The following is an 18,063-nucleotide window of genomic DNA, read 5'->3' on the forward strand; positions in this document are numbered from 1 at the left end:
CATAATGTTTTCAAAGTAATCTAAATTCTATCAACCTGCTCTTGGTCAGTGTGGTGGACTACTGCTGCATAGGAAGTGAGATGAGTAGACCTTATAGGAGACCCGTGCCCTTTAATGGCCCTGCATCATAGAAACACATCCCCTGTAGGTGCAGAGATTGAGTAGCCCCATACTTTTTTTTTCTCTCCGCAGTGGGAGCTTGGGAAATTTCTCTTTAGAAAACTTCTTGTTCGGGAACCTTGGCTTAATACAACCCTAAGAAAATAACGTGCCAAGCGATTTAGCGTTGTATAGTCGTAAAAAAGTAATAGGCCCGTTTTGACATTTGTCATCGCGACGTAACTAGTTATGAAACCATAAGACTCGGTACTCAAAGTCAAAAATATCTTTATTCAAGTAGGCCCATAGGTGGAACTTTTGATGCGTACATAAGAATCACACGGTAGTGAGATGATGGCGATAACCACATTCGTAAACTTAAAACTAAAGCTACGAGGGTTCCAAACGCGTCCTGGTCTAAGAAGAAGCCCACAACAAACTTAGCCGGGTTTTTTTGTTTGTTATCACCATCTCACAATGTCATTTTAAATTATTAGAAGAGCAACCTGGTTAGAACAATAATTTACACCCAAGCTTTTTTATCGTTTACGTAGTCCTTTACTTTACTATAATAGGACTTTTCTATAAGCTTACGTTTAATACAAACTTTTAACATTTTAAGAGACATCTCCAAATGTCAATTGGTAGTTTATTGTAGAATTGTATGCAATTTCCTTTAAACGAATTTTGAATTTTATGTAACCTAGTATATTGCACTGTCAGTTTATTCTTACTTCTAATGTTTAAATTATTGCAGTCACATTTTTTCTTAAATTTAGAAATGTTTTTATGAACGAACATTAAATTTTCAAATATGTACTGACTATAACACTGTCATTATTATAAAATCTTTAAATTTATCTCTTAATGACTCTCTCGGACCCATTTTGTAGATCGAACGAACAGCCCTCTTCTGCAGCACGAAAATAGTGATAATATCAGCAGCATTACTCCAAAGTAAAATTCCATATGACATAATGCTGTGAAAGTAACTAAAATATACCAGTCTAGCAGTTTCTACGTCGGTCATATGGCGTATCTTCTTTACCGCATAGGCAGCAGAACTAAGCCTGTTCGATAAATTATTTACATGAGGGCCCCATTGAAGTTTAGAATCTAACGTTACTCCTAGAAAAACTGTCGTATCCTCCAGTTTCAGTTCCTCATTATTAAGTAGTACAGTGGTTTTCACGTGTTTAACATTAGGTAAAGTGAATTTTACACACTCGGTTTTTTTTCCGTTAAGAACCAAATTGTTAGCTTCAAACCACTTTACCACTTTAGCGAGAGAGTTAAAATAAAAGGTGGTTCAAAAGCTAGTTCAACTACAACGCGATACTCACGATAAATCAATTCAAGTTTGTATCAGTACTTGATTAATTATTGTAAAGTGTTCGTTCGTTCAAAGTATTCCTTTAACTTCACAACCAATTCGCGTGACTGGCTGTTGATTATACGTCCACTTTTCAACATGTTGAAACAGAGTTCGTACTATATAACAACAAACACAAAAATCGAGTCAAATCACTATGTTTAATCAATGTCCAAAGTAGAATAGCCAAAGTTAACGTAATAGTAAACAGTATATATCAAACTTAAACGAGCGCACAGTCAACTTTACAAGATGGGGAAAGAAAAACTGCGCAGTGCGCGCGGGGACGCTTCAGTCATGTGCCGCTTGGTCAGATACATCAACTCAGACTTATTATTTAGAACCCATTTTTAGAACCAAACTCATTCTTTGCAGTGAAGATTACTTCACAATATTTAATTTCGATATTTAGTAAAAAAAAACGGTTACAACTTTAGAATAAAAACACTATGTAATTGATTTTTATTTTATTGTTTCTTTCAGTTTCGTTCCAAGTTACATTCTATGGTCTTGCACAAATGTCAAAACGGGCCTATTACATTTTTACGACTATAGTACGATGTCATATCAAACCGCTTAGGGGTATAACATAAGCTGATAAGCTGACGATCGTTAGCTGTTTTTAGAATACGAAGATAAAGTAAACAAAATGTCTCATTTTATCCGAGATGTCATGGAAAGGATGAAGGTATTGGAATCACTCTAGTTTCATTTATATCTATATATTTATATAATCATTCTTTTAACAATCCTCATCTAAAATTTTCTTGTAGAATTTTGAATAGACATACAGACATACATTAAGACAATACAGACATTATCATATACATCAAGATATTAGTATGAAACTCAGTACTTTGTGGTCTTGGACACAAGATAGTGGTGTCACAGGCGGTTGCCGAGGGTAAGGCAGGTGCTCTAGAACAGCCTGACCTTGAAGGCTGTACAGGCCCGGGCTAACCTCTGTGCCATAAGTGGTCTGCATGGATGGGCTCTAGAACCAGGCCTTGTAGCCAGAGTCCTGTGTAGACTGTGCAGGCTTTGTCCAATCTCTGGGATGATGGTAGTGGCACAGCTGGCCTGGCCTGCGAGGAGGGGTAGGCACTCTAGAACACCCTGTCCTGGTAACCCGAGTCCTGTGTAGGCTGTGCAGGCTTGGGCTGCACTCCGGGCACATGGTGGTGGTGCCGCAGGTGACCCGGCCTGCGAGGTGGTGCGAGATACTCAAACATGCTCTGCGTATGTTGAGCAAGCATGCTAGCCAGGTCACAGGGCATGGGGTCCGTCCAGAAGAAGTCATGGTTCAAAGCTGTGTCTGCGTCATACCTGAGAAAGATATAATTGTTTGAACATACCAAGTTTACTCCAGTGATGTAAACCATACAATTTAAATTCTTTTTATACGTTATTTGAAATTGTACACATACTAATTCAAAATTCAAATAGGAAATACAATTACGCCTCATAGCTCATACAAGCTGTTCTGAAATGTCATGTCAGTCTATTTATAGTGACTCTACCACCGGTTCGGAAGGCAGAACACTGAAAGACATCCATATTCATCACAAAAACATTTCCCAGTTGTGGGAATTGAACCCACAGTCTTAAATTAAGAAGGGTCACTGTCCACTGCGCCAAACGGCCATGTTCATTACCTCTTTGCAGGGTCGAGTTGTAGCAATTTATCTAATAAATCGCAGCCATATGGATCCTTGACATAGGGTTTAAGCCGCTCCTGAAACAAAAAAAATAGCGCATAAAAATAAAACTCTTTGAATACAGATTTAGAGGTCTAGAGTCATGTAGTAAACTAATGTCATGCGTTAACCACGGGGCAGGTAAATGTGTGAAACATATATAAATATTCTAGCGGACCCCAGCGCCATCTGTCAAGCTGATTTGTGAATCTAAACCATTCAGGGTCCGACCCTAACGCATACCAAAAATTTTATTAAAATCAGTTCAGTGACATACACACGCACACAAGAAATATATATGTAAAGATTAAATATGTTTCTTTTATTATATACTAGCTATTGCCCGCGAATTCTTCTGCGTTTGATTTTATTTTTTTATGCTGCATTCAATTTAGTTGTAGTGCTAAAAAAATTTAAAGTATTCAGTATCACTAAGCCTTAAATGAGGGGTTTGCTGCTGTCCACTGAGGAGTTCTGTCCTCTATCTCCAACCACATTTTAGGCAAAATCAAACAAATATTATAACCTTTATAGTACAAAAATAATTATTTAATTTGGTTATAATTTTTCGGAGTTATGGTGTAAAATCGTCAAACACTCTTCCCCTCTCCCAAACCGTGCTTAATGTCGGGATAAAAAGTATCCTATATTACTTCTAACACTTCCAAGAATAAGTGTACAAAGTTTCATGAGGATCGGTTAAGTAGTTTTTGCGTGAAAGCGTAACAAACAAACTTACATTGACATTTATAATATTAGTAGGCAAGTAAAGTAAGTAGAGATAGGGATATTTATTTATTTTATTAATTTTTATATGTGTATGTTATATTGTATAGTTTGTTATATTTATTTATTATAAATATATCTCTTTTTTTTCCTCGCCTGTGCATTTTTTTTTGTTTGCATGCTTTCATGTTTTCTATTATTACTTTCACCAAGGGTTGTAAGAGATTGCTTTTGCAATAAGACCGCCATTGCACACAACTGTATTTAACTTCTTTTTTTTTTTTATTGTTTTAAATTTTTTTTTCTTTTCTAGTGTTTTTCTAGTATTGTTTCTAAGTTTGTGCAATAAAGTATTATAAATAAATAAAAAAGAATAAACGTATGAAGAAATTAAAGATTTTAAACAAAGATTTTCGTAATACCACGATATTATTTTGGATTTGTCGATATTTCGACCCAGTTGCATGGATCGTGGTCACGACGGGACTGACGTGACCACAATCCATGCAACTGGGTTGCAATATTATTGACCGTTGAACTATATTTAAGACATATGAAGAAAATTTTACACCTGGCACCCTTCATATGGCTGTGTATTGTGTATTAGTAGTTAGTTCTGCTGCCTATGCAGTAAAGAAGATACGCCACCTGACAGACATAGAAACTGCTAGGCTAGTCTATTTTAGTTACTTTCACAGCATTATGTCATATGGAATTTTACTATGGGGTAATGCTGCTGATATTGGCACTATTTTCGTGCTGCAGAAGAAGGCTGTTCGTGCGATCTATAAAATGGGTCCGAGAGAGTCATTGAAAGATAAATTTAAAGATGTTAAAATAATGACACTCTATAGCCAATACATATTTGAAAATTTAATGTATGTTCACAAAAATATATCAAAATTTAAAAGAAAATGTGACTGCAATAATTTGAACGTTAGAAGCAAAAATAAACTTGCAGTGCAGTACACTAGACTACACAAAATAAGCAATTCATTTAAAGGAAATTGTATACAATTTTACAATAAATTACCGGTTGATATCTTGGGGATGTCACTAAAGAAGTTCAAAGTTTGTATTAAGCGAAAGCTTATAGAAAAGTCCTATTATAGTATAAAGGATTACGTAAACGATAAAAAAGCTTGGGTGTAAACAATTGCTCTAACCAGGTTGCTTCTTAAATATTTTCTAATGACAATGTGAGATGGTGATAACAAAAAGAACACCCGGCTAAGTTTGTTGTGGGCTTCTTCTTAGACCAGGGCGCGATTGGAACCCTCGTAGCTTTAGTTTTAAGTTTACGATTGTAGTTATCGCCATCACTACTCACTGCTATGTACACATTTTGTATATAATAACGCATCAAAAGTGCCATCTATGTGCCTATTTGAATAAAGATATATTTGACTTTGACTTTGACTTTGACATTACCCGATGAAAGGTATGTGAAAAGTTGGTAATTGGTCAAGTAGAGTTTAGAGTCTGACACAGTCCTGAGGCTTAGATAAGCAGTTTCCTATTATAGTATAAAGGATTACGTAAACGATAAAAAAGCTTGGGTGTAAACAATTGCTCTAACCAGGTTGCTTCTTTAATATTTTCTAATGACAATGTGAGATGGTGATAACAAAAAGAACACCCGGCTAAGTTTGTTGTGGGCTTCTTAGACCAGGGCGCGTTTGGAACCCTCGTAGCTTTAGTTTTAAGTTTACGATTGTAGTTATCGCCATCACTACTCACTGCTATGTACACATTTTGTATATAATAACGCATCAAAAGTGCCATCTATGTGCCTATTTGAATAAAGATATATTTGACTTTGACTTTGACTTTGACATTACCCGATGAAAGGTATGTGAAAAGTTGGTAATTGGTCAAGTAGAGTTTAGAGTCTGACACAGTCCTGAGGCTTAGATAAGCAGTTTCCTATTATAGTATAAAGGATTACGTAAACGATAAAAAAGCTTGGGTGTAAACAATTGCTCTAACCAGGTTGCTTCTTTAATATTTTCTAATGACAATGTGAGATGGTGATAACAAAAAGAACACCCGGCTAAGTTTGTTGTGGGCTTCTTAGACCAGGGCGCGTTTGGAACCCTCGTAGCTTTAGTTTTAAGTTTACGATTGTAGTTATCGCCATCACTACTCACTGCTATGTACACATTTTGTACATAATAACGCATCAAAAGTGCCATCTATGTGCCTATTTGAATAAAGAAATATTTGACTTTTGACTTTGACTTTGCAGTTTTATAATTTATAAAAAAACAACATTCATAGTTCTCAGCTTCTCAGCAGTTGTTTAGATTCAGGAGGCACTATCTAACCTTTACTTTCCTCTTCTGTCCTTTTGGAAGTTCCATCTTATTGTACAAGTCGAGGCTCTCCACTCCGGGCCACACGTCTGGAGTGCACGAGCCACACAGCTGCGATATGAGAATTAGTTGTTGCTGCTCTGTGGGACCCTGGAATTATGAAAAATAATAATAATTATTATTATATAGTAGAGTAAACAGCTATCTCGGATGCGTATCTCTCTATATCATTTCTTGTCTTTTTGATGTTTGCCGTCTATTCTAAAACTGATTAAGTGATACTGCAGTCACTGAAGTCACCTTCAGGCAAGACATTCCACATTTGTATAACTCTATTGCTGATAAAGTGCTTGGAAGGATTAGGCGATACCTGCTGAGATCCAAGTTTGAGACCATAACCTCTTAATATGGGGTTACTATTTTTTGAAAATATTACCCCAAAATTTGGAATGTTGTATACTAATTCATTATTTTATATAAATTTTAATGAGAGCGCCTACTTTTGAGGGTACCGAGTCTTAGGTTTGCAAGCCTTTGCTCATATGAAATTGTTTTGCAATTTACTACCAGTCCACAGATGTTTTTTTAATTCTACTTCCAGTTGGCCCCTGACTGCAATATCACCAGGTTCTTAGTTATGATACACTCTAAGATGGTAGGTAATACAAGGCATCACGGAATTAGAATCGAACGCAATGGCACAATTCAAAGCAATATAGGTAAAAAACATTTTTTCTCGAGTCATTCAACAAGAAGAAGACAAAAAGACTAATGTCACAGAGCAGAACCAATATAGCACTGGTAGCAGGCACAACCACAAGACATTGTCTGTTAAATAGACACCTAACGACAATGAGAATCGTAGAAGATCCAGAGTGTGGTGAGGTGGAAACCAGTTTTCACTTTACAGCTGAGTGCCCCATGTACGCACTGGTAAGATGAGAACTACAAGGTAAGGACAGAATAAGTGAAGAAGACCTAGCAAACTTCTCCATAGGTGATTTCAGGGAGGGATGCTACTGTGATACTAGTAAACCAGTGTCCCAAACATGGGGAATACGGTGGAATAGTCCTTACAGAGGTCTGGCAATGTCAGGTGTCCCCTCATACCCCTGATTTGTGAACATGTAACAACAAATTACACTTTCTTTTTTTATCATAGAAAAATTCAAATTCCTAAAACATGATTTTACAACTTTCTTTAAACAACAGTGTTTACATCTTCTTTTGATAATGTTACAACTAAACTTTTTTCAATTTTTTTTTTCAATTTTAATAATTACTGTAAGTTGTGCTCATTGACCAGTGTGACATTGCTGCACTGATTCTTTGCGCAAAAAAATAAACAGTCCGTCTGACTACAGATGAGGAGAGTGAGTTATATCACTCCAGATTTTATTTGCAAAGTACATTCCAACCTGCATGATGGGTGACCGAGTCCACATCTCTGCCATGATGCACCCAGCTCCCCACATGTCCACAGGAGGCCCATAATTTCGATCGCCTGAAATAATAAAGTAACTTTAGGCACTTTTGCATCAGTCGCAATAAACCAACAAATGCTTTAGCATCACATTAATCTAATAAAGGTGAAAGTGTATGTTTTTTACTCATTCACACTGTAATTTCTGGACAATTTTGAATGGAGGAAGTATATCCTGGATTAGCACATACCTACTTACCTTCACACTCTGTGCTATGGTCCAAAACAAAAGAGTGCAAACACACGAAGGAGGCCGTACCAGACCTCAACCCACGATTAACAACAAAATTACTGCAACTAAATCGGATCGAACTAAGGACAATTGTAGGTATGATAACAGGGCACTGCCCACTGAACACACACCTTTCCATTTTAGGTATAACTGACAGTTCTCTCTGCAGAGCATGCATGGAGACGGAAGAAACATACACGATACACGTAATGCTCCAATACAATGGAGTAGCAGAACAACGCGCAGCACACCTTGGCTCCTCAGCAACACTCCATGAAGCACTCTGCGACCTGGGCGGCCTGCTAAGCTTCTGGAGTGAGCTCGGCTGGCTGGAGTGGTCCGGCGGGGAGCCGCATCAGTGGCCATACGTACAACGGACAGTCCCAGAACAACCAAGTGCGGAAAAGGCCCAGGAACGGAAGAAGAAGATACCTACTTACCTACTTATTACCTGGGATATTTATTTAACCTAGGATAAGATGCGCATTAGCGCGCACTCCGTACCCTCAATGTGATAGCCGAGCAGACGGATTTATTTTGTTGCACTCTGAGTGAACTCACAAATATAGCGATTTGGATTTTATCATATACATTATAGTTATATATATTATTAAAATTTACATAACATGCTGCATTATCGTATTAGGATAACTTTTTCCTGTAATGACAAAAATGTAAGATGGGAATAAATAAATAAATAAATTATTGTAATACGTAAAGATACTCCTACCATAATTCTCTCCGTCGCCCGTTGAGTGACTCTGAGCTGTCTTATGAGGCCCATAGCCATGTCTCTACTTATTACAATAATGATTTGATTCATCTTATAAACTCATTACTGGCCTACTACAGGGCAAGGGTGTACAATGATGGATGGATCGTTAAAAAAAAAAAAAAAAAAAAAAATGAGAAGGCGTTAAGGCGTCCACCACGATGGCTCAGTGTGGATTGGATGACTCCACACACCTTTGAGAACATTATCAAGAACTCAGGCATGCAGGTTTCCTCATGATGTTTTTCTTCGCTTTGAAGCAAGTGACATTTTAATTAATTAAAACACAAGTAAGAGGTGTGTGCTGGGATTCAATTTTGGTCCCCCAACAGTGAAGCCACGCTCCTACCAACTGGGTTGTCATCGCTTCAATGATTTGATTAATAAAGATGAATAAAAAATAAAAACTAAACCATGGAAAAAGTTTACCATGCTATTATGTAAATACTGATTACCACATTAATAAGTGAACTATAATTTTCTAGCATTAGCTATAACTTTCCATAGCAAACCTCCATAAATTAAGATATAATAAGTCTGTACATGTAATTATAATTAAAGTAAAAATCTTGCACACTGTATATATGCACCTTCTACCTCTTTTCTATTTTGTATTTTTTACACCATTGGTTGCTTGGAAGAGATCACTATAGCGATAAAGCTGCTAAATTGTCTATGCAGTGTTATATTATCTTATTTTCTATACTTTTATTTGGTGTGATATAAAAGTGTATTCATTCATTCTAACAGATTAATTCACTCTGTTTCTCTCCTTTTTAATTCTGTTTACAATGACCCCAAAATTGATTTATTTTATGGTATTATGAATAGTGTATGTTGCATGTTAGGTAAACTTAATTTTTAGTTATAGTTTGCTGCATTTTTGCTGGGTTCTACCAGATACCCTTGTTTATATAAAACTTATCTGTGGAAACCTGTTATTAGTTTTAAGTCAACCAATTTGTTAACTATTTAATATTCATAACTGTTGGTTTTCCAAATAAAAAAATAAAAAAAATTACCAAGAAATAAAGTGAAAGCCAGTGATGATTTATGGATCAGATACATGGTTGCTAACTATGGGCTTCATAAGACGGCTCAGAGTCACTCAACGGGTGATAGAGAGAGTTATGGTAGGAGTATCTCTATGTGATCAACTCAGAAATGAGGAGATCCATAGAAGAACTAGAGTTACTGACATAGCTCAGCGAGTCGCAAAGATGTAGTGGCATTGGGCGGGGCACATAGCTCGGACGTTGGGGGGTCTTAAGGTTCTGGAATGGCAACCCCGCACTGCTAAACGCAGCGTAGGTCAGACCCAACAAGGTGGACAGATGACAGGCGTGTCGCTGGGAGCCGCTGGAGGCAAGCAGCCCATGACCGTGTATTGTGGAACTCCCTTCAAAAGACCTATGTCCAGCAGTGGACGTCCATTGGTTGAGGTGATGATGATGATGATGAAAGTGAAAGGAGAAACTAACCTAATAACAGTTCCGGAGGCCTATACCACAAAGTTACCACTCTGTTGGTGTATTTATTGGCTTGCCCGGACTTAGCAACGCTGAAAGCCCGCGCTAAACCAAAATCAGCCAGCTTCAACACGCCGTTCTTGGTAATCAGCACATTGGCAGCTTTCATATCCCTGTGCAGAATTTTATTGCTGTGTATGTAGTATAAACCGTTCAATAGCTGTTGCATCACTCTTTTAATTTCTCCCAAACTGAATTTCACGTTAACATTGGACAATAACCCGGCCAAATCGTGCTCACAAAAGTCGAAAACTAAATAAAAAGTCGATCTGTACTTGTTATGCAAAGTGGCTTTCGTCCTGCATATTTCGATCAAATTCACAACGTTTTCGTGCTTTAACAACTGCAATATCTTGATTTCACGCAACGCTGTGATGGGAAAACCTTCTTTTTCATTGTCCATTAAAACTTTTTTCATAGCAACAAATTTTTTGCTGCTATTCCTAGCGCGCGCTTTGAACACCTCTCCAAAGGTTCCTTGGCCAATTTTAGCGACTTTTTCATATTTAGAAGACTCATCGCAAAAGGGGAACTCGAACTCTTCTATGTACTTCTCTTTTTCCCTCATATTGAGGATGGTCGAGCTAGTGCTCATCACGGGAGCAGGCTCCCGCGGAGCGCTTACGTTCTGTATTTTGGAAGCCATTTTGAGCACTTTTCAGGAATTTTAGACATAGATCACTATCTGCTACGTTGCTTTACTTCTGATCTGCAATTTCTTTAGGTTAAATAACCTACATTGCGCTGATACCAATAAAAAACTACCCAAATTACAAATCACTTTTCATTGCAAGCGAGAAGCCAGGATTTATTGGGTAGGTACCTACTTTTGTAAACGTAAACACATGTCACCTTCAATTCAATTCAATTCAATTCTTGTTTATGGCTTTTGTCTGTGCCAACTGGGCACAAGGTACTTCGCCAGTGTCTTGTAGATGAAGAAGGCACGAAGGAGATTGATCGGTGAAACTAATGAATTCAATTCAATTCTTGTTTATGGCTTTTGTCTGTGCCAACTGGGCACAAGGTACTTCGCCAATGTCTTGTAGGTGAAGAAGGCACGAAGGAGATTGATCGGTGAAACTAATGAAAAGTTAATTTTGAATTTGTACCAAGAAATAGTTGTTATTAGCTAGTTAGCTCTTTAACCTAAGGCAGCACAGACAACACATGCATATATATCTAACACGGATATTTTTTGTACATTATACTTTAATTTTATTACTTACTATATATTTACATAAAAATCTACAATAAGGACTGAAAACAAACATTAAAAAACATTTAACACTCAAAGGACGGGGGACTTTGGGAGGAAGAACGTCATAGAGGGGATAGGTAAGTTTGGGACAGTTAAAAATAATATGAGTTATAGTGCCCTCATCCAAGCCACACTCACAGATGGAGTTGTCCCTTATCCGGAGTTTGGCCAGATGTACAGGTGTGCTAGCATGACCAAGACGCAATCGGGAAATTGTGGATGAAGTCCAGCGATTTGTACTTCGAGAGTGACAAAACCAGGGTTGTCTTGGTATGTTTTGTTGGATGGTAGCGTAAAACTTACCCTTAACCAATTTGGAATCATTCCAAAAAATTTTCCAGGCTGTTTCCATATATGTTTTGGCAAGAGTACATAGGTCCTGCGATGAATTTTTAAAATGATCTAGAGAACCTGACTCAACAGCTGTTTTGGCACATGAGTCAGCAGTCTCGTTTCCTGGAATACCTGAGTGGCTTGGAATCCAAACCAGTAAGATGAATAGTCCTTTTTGATTGCAAGAGAGCAGAGCCTTCCGGATTTTTAAGATAATGGGAAATCGTGATTTGCTGCGAAAGGGGTTTTCTTTAATAGACATTAAACAGCTTAAAGAGTCAGTCAGAATAACCGTCTGTTGTACGTTATGGGACAGTGCAAACAGGATTGCTTCCAAAAGAGCAATGGCCTCTCCGGTAAACACAGAAGACTCGGGAGGGCATTTAAATTTTAAAACAATTCTGTAAACAGGAACCCAACATGCAGCACCAACACAACCTTCTGGAGACAGCTTTGAAGCATCAGTATATATAATAAGATGATTTGACCAATTTTGACTAATATGCTTTTCTAGTTTGATATTGGTATCTGGGGATCCTTTACTCAGACCTAGATCTGTGATGATGGAAGGGTTGTATATTAATGCTTTAAATGGGGTTGAATATAGTGGGTTGATTGTGAAAGATGTCAGGGGATTAGGAAGGCTGGTATACTTTAGGAAACTATCTAGCAAGTAGGAAGACGAGTTACGGGAGCAAGGTGCGTGTGATAGTTGACTTAGTCGGTGCCAAAGAGGATGGGATGACAGCTGTAACATCTTGCTGATAAAGCGGTCACATAGATATTGTCGACGGATGGATAGAGGAGGGTCAACGCATTCTACCTGCAAAGCATTAGTGGGGGAGGATTTCATTGCACCTAGAATAATTCTAAGGCATCTATACTGAATTTTATTAAACTTTTCAGCAGCTGATTTATTAAAAGGCTCTAAAACAAACATACAGTAATCCATGTGGCTACGTACTAAGGCATTATATAATAATTTTAAAGTATAGGGGTGAGCACCCCACCAAACTCCCGCTATTGCTCGTAGTACATTGATGCCTTTTTCACATTTTTTGATAATGTATTCAGAATGAGCAATTCCATTCAGTCGTGTGTCTAAATAAACACCTAAAAATTTAGCTTTAACTGCAAGATTGATTGCTTGACCTTCAAATGAGATGTTGAGGTTCGGGAGGTATCTCTTCCTTGTATATACCACTGCCTGACATTTGCCCACTGATAGGGACAAGCCATGGTCAGACAGCCACTGGCCTAGATAATACAAAGCAGAATTGATACGACAGGATACTTCCTCTATACTGCCTGAGCTGTGATAGAGGACAATATCATCAGCATATTGTAAAATGGTACAAAAACTAGAAACAGACAATTCGAGGTCGTGGGTATATATGCTATAGAGAAGAGGACTGAGAACAGAGCCTTGAGGGAGGCCTTTCCAGATTAATCTGGGGGGAAGAGAATTATTCTGATGCTTTACCAGAACATATCTGCAAAACAGCAGATTACATATGAAATGAACCATCCTCGAGGGAACACTCAGCTTAAGTAGTTTCTGCCTGAGCACCGGAAGTAGGACATTATCATATGCAGAAGCAATATCAAGAAAAGCACCCACAAGGTACTCTCCTTTTGTAAAGGCTAATCTTATATCTGTTGTTAATACACTGAGACTGTCTGTTGTACTCATACCCTTCCGAAACCCAAATTGGGAGGAGGGGAGAATATTTCTACTTTCCATTAACCATTCCAGTCGGTTTTTAAGGAGATGTTCTGTAACTTTAGCTAAAGTAGATGACAAAGCTATGGGTCTATATGAATTTGAATTAAGGGGATTTTTATAAGGTTTAAGGATAGGAATAACAATTTGAGATTTCCAGGAGTTTGGGATAGAACCAGTTTCCAAACATTTATTGATTATTTTAAGGTAATAAATTTTAGCTTTGTCATTTAAGTTAACCAGGAATGAATATGGAACGCCATCTTCCCCTGGAGCTGTATCTTTTAGACCATTGAGAGCAATTTGAAGCTCAGAAAAGGAAAAGGGGGCATCCATTTCATCCGTAGCTGGAGCTGGCGTAGTAGTTAGAAATGAGTCCACATAGGGAACATAAGGTGGAGCTAATTTGTCTGCAAAGTTGTTAAGCCAGTCAGAAGGATTATTTGAGGAAGGATCAACGTGGCTCAGGGAGCGACGGAATCTCCTCATATTTTCCCACACAATGGTGGAGGGTGAACGAGGGCTAAGCGATTCACAGAACTGCGTCCAACTTGCTCTTTTCTTTTTGACGACTAATCTTTTAATTTTAGCATCTAGTTTTTGGTAACTATTAAAGTTATCCTGAGTCATGCAGGCTGAGTATAATTCTTCTGCAGCAGATCTTTTACCAAATAAATCGCTGCATTCATCATCCCACCAAGGAGAGGAAAGCAGCGGATTTTTCACAGGGTGTTTTTTTGGAATATGGGAATCGGCCGAAGATATAAGAGATTTTAAAAAGAGATCATAGCATACCAGAATGTTTCCATCACTTTCCAAATCGGGCAGAGTGTCTACAATGCAATCAACTGATAGGGCATAATCTTCCCAATTTGCTTTTTTAAGTTTATACTTTAAAAGGGGATCATAGTTAGGGGTAGGTAAGGATTTATTATTTAATGTAACAATTATAGGAAAATGATCACTGCCACAGGTTGACTGTAGCACGTTCCAAGTCAGGCGCGATGCTAGGTTAGCCGAACATAGGGTGAGATCAACCGCTGATTTAGGGTTCTGATTGGGGTATACCCTTCGAGTAGGAGAACCGTCATTGAGGATGCAAAGACTGACATCATCAAGTAAATCAATCAGCAATGGAGAAAACCCGTCACTAGCATGGCACCCCCACATCGTGTGGTGGGTGTTAAAATCACCCATGGCTATGATAGGGCTGGGAAGGGACGACAAGATTGCTTGTAATTCGGGAATAATAGAAGATGAGGGATGAGGAATATACAGAGATACAAAAGATATGTCTAGGGTACGGACAGCAACAGCATTGATCTGTTGACTGTGGGAAGGAAGAGCGATTTGGGTGTAGGGGAGGGAGTGCCGTAGAAATACAGCACTGCCTGCATACCCATCACTCCTGTCATCCCTCAAACAGGAGAAGCCCGGCACCCGTAATCGTGAACCAGGCCTCAACCATGTCTCCGAGATGGCAAGAATGGTGGGATTATGAAGGTTAATCAGAGAGATTAACTCATGTTTCTTGGGACGTAAACTTTTACAGTTCCACTGTAGCAGGGTTATTGGGCCCATTTTGGAGTAGTTTAAAAAGTTGGCTTAAGTTTTTGGCAACGTTGGGCGGTAAGGGGATTTCACTACATGGAGCGACAATACTAAGTAGAAATTCGGAGATAAACTCAAGCATTTTACCTTGGGAGGGAGGGTTCTCAACATTGTTGTTGAGAGCGCATCCATTAGGAAGGGATGAGCAGTAATCACCGACAATAGTCTGAACAGCTTTTTTATCGTAGCCCTTTGCTAGAGGAGCTCGGGGACGAGGAGAGCGGAAAACTGTTTGCCGGTAGGAGGTTTTGGTGGAAGTTACATTAGTAGGAGTAAACATTTCTTTTGTTATCTCAGCATAGGACCTGCGGACAGGAGGAAACTGAGATGATGCTTCAATGTAAGATTTATTATTCTGAGACATGACCATTTTAATAGATTGCTGCCTGGAGAATTCTGGGCAGTCTTTATCAGTAGCAAAATGACTACCAGAGCAGTGTAAACATGTAGATAATTCCTTGATGACCAAACATGAGTCACCTGTATGGGGCTGAGCACATCTGTAGCATCTGGGCTTAGATCTGCAGATTGTTTTAATGTGGCCAAAACGGCAGCAGTTCTGGCACTGTATTGTTGGAAGTTTATATGTTTCAACTGGCAGTGAGGTGTGGTATGAATATACCTTAGCAGGAAGCATTTGCCCCCTGAAGGTTAGGACAACAGATTGGGTAGGCACCCAAGTGATGACACCCTCTGTGACAGATTTTCTGTTCAGTCGCCTTGATTTCAGAACCTCACCACAGCCAGGCGGGAGCTCTAGCGAATCAACAAGCTCGTCCATCGACCAGTCCACGGGGACTCCTTTCACCAGCCCCATTCTGGTTATGTTGTATGTGGGAATTATAGCTCTATATTTGCATAACTTCAAAACTGGACTAACAAGAAAGTTGTTGGCAGCTTGGGCAGAAGTAAACTCTACAGTAATTTTGTTGCGGCCTATATTTTTGACGCCGTCGTGGATAATTGAACCAATTTTGTGTTTGTGCAAGAATTGACCGAAATTTATAGCCCGTAATGACGCTCCAGAGGATGGGTCCTCCACTTCCCGTGAGACTTGGACGATAAAAGGCCCATTATCATCGTCAGAGTATGACTTGGCGCCTTCGGTGAAGGAAGGATGTATGTAAAGGCTTTGAACGGATGGGTTTACCTGAGTAGGATCAGTTATAGTTTTTTTGGCCGTATATACGTTGGTATCCTCTCCTTGTCGTTTGCGAGACGAGGCTGATGCCCCCGGGTCGGGCGGCTCAGGAGGTGTATCTAGATCCATTTTACTGGAAACACTATAACTACAGACACATAATAAATATTTAACCAACACTAAATACGGTTAGATTTATACGAATATCACCAATGACAACTATTTCTGCTGCTGTGTAAATTCACATAAAACACCGAAATTACACCGGAATCTCACTAACACGTGTGCACAAATTGACAGGCCAAGTTACAGTTCAATATAAACAACACCAAATCCTTTTCAAGACGAGTTTACAATAAAATCAAAGAAAAATTTGAAAAAACCGCGTCCGCCATGTACGAAGTTTCCCGCCGAACCCCCACACATGTCACCTTGTCACTAACATCACTTGACATTTGACTGTTAAACTTTTTTTTATTAAATTTAACTTGCTTTACGCCTTTGGGATCTAGCTTTTTGAGTGGCAGTTACACTTTTTCTCATTATTATGGAGGGTAGAGGTAAGGAGGATCATCTGTGTATATGAAAAAGTGTCGTCAAAATGTATTAAATTAGGATGGCGCCACATTTGCATCAAGGTAACTCTTAAAAGAAGCGCCAAATATAAATATTGTTAGAGTAGGCTTGAAAAATAAACAAGGAAGTAAGGTTATATTTACCACAATATTTTGTACAACGTAAGTTGTTGAAATTCTCAATAATTAACTACTTTAGTCGATAATGACATTAAATTTTTTAACTCGGCATACTTCAATTCATCTACGATTGCTACATTCATACCATACCCTGTGCATCAACCAGCGCCATTGTGGAGGATTTTTGAACTGTTATTTAGCGCAACAACTGGACACTTTTTCAACTTTTCTCCCATATAAGATGACTCTCCTTACCTCTACCCTCCATAGGTAGAGGTAAGGAGAGCAACATGCAAACATGTTGAAGGTGTCGAATCACATGGAATGGTTAGTGCCCAGCGCTCCCACTCACTATCATCATCCTAGCTGTCTGTTACTAGATGGCTTAGGTACTTGAATTCAGCTACTTGATTTAGGGGATAATGTTCACATAGTTGTATAACTACATCGCTGGAAGTTTATTCTTTACCCTAAACACAACTCCTTAGTTGTAAGTGGGCGTGGCTAGTACCAGTCAGCCTCCCAAATTGCCAACCTCACCTGCACGTGGTGAGGTTGGAAATTTGGGACCCTTCCGTCTAACCGACGAGGCTCTGGCGACCGACAAGTGGCGGTATAACCACTTCGAATTGGCTAGGCTGAACAAATGGCACAGGCCGGTGTCGGGCAGCAGCGACGCCGGGGCGATCAGTCTAGCCCTGCGATGACCAACCCGCCTGCCCAGCGTGGTCATTATCGGAAGGAGACTTTAATTGGAAGGAGAAAATAACCAAAGACCCTAGTTTTCGGTGGCCCCGCTATTCCTGGCTCTGGCAGCGGTTATGGTAACGGCGGGGCAAGGGGTGTTAAGAATCTCCGGCAGAGATTCCGCTGCCAACCCCGACGACTTGACCTGGCAACATACAACGCACGCACGTTGAGGACCGATGGAAAGGTGATTGCGCTGGAAGAAGTGGTGAGCAAGTTGCGCTAGGATATTATAGGATTGTCTGAAGTCCGGCGAGAGGGGGAGGACTCAATAATCCTGGAATCCGACAACTTGTTCTACTACCGGGAGGGTGACCAACTGTCACA

The 18,063-nt window shown here is 39.1% G+C and overlaps 1 protein-coding gene across 1 annotated transcript; it reads right to left on the reverse strand.

The window, feature by feature from the left end:
- Positions 1-2,174: 2,174 nt before the first annotated feature.
- Positions 2,175-11,074, reverse strand: LOC120635456 (cyclin-dependent kinase 9). The gene is made up of 5 exons (XM_039906481.1): positions 10,178-11,074; positions 7,628-7,713; positions 6,222-6,359; positions 3,127-3,206; positions 2,175-2,797 (listed from the first exon to the last, which is right to left on the reverse strand). Exons 1-5 carry the CDS (start codon positions 10,869-10,871, stop codon positions 2,578-2,580), a joined length of 1,218 nt encoding a protein of 405 aa, XP_039762415.1. The 5' UTR covers positions 10,872-11,074; the 3' UTR covers positions 2,175-2,577.
- Between the last annotated feature and the right edge of the window lie 6,989 nt (positions 11,075-18,063).

This window comes from Pararge aegeria, chromosome 26, assembly GCF_905163445.1.
Source record: "Pararge aegeria chromosome 26, ilParAegt1.1, whole genome shotgun sequence".
Classification (NCBI taxonomy): Eukaryota; Metazoa; Arthropoda; class Insecta; order Lepidoptera; family Nymphalidae; genus Pararge; species Pararge aegeria.

Excerpts from the sequence above, each read along its gene's own strand:
- LOC120635456 (XM_039906481.1), bottom strand. The coding sequence starts at position 10,871 with ATGGCTTCCAAAATACAGAACGTAAGCGCTCCGCGGGAGCCTGCTCCC. Across the intron at positions 7,714-10,177 it reads GCCTCCGGAACTGTTATTAG|GCGATCGAAATTATGGGCCT; the intron begins GTTAGTTTCTCC and ends TTATTATTTCAG. Across the intron at positions 2,798-3,126 it reads CAACTCGACCCTGCAAAGAG|GTATGACGCAGACACAGCTT; the intron begins GTAATGAACATG and ends TATCTTTCTCAG.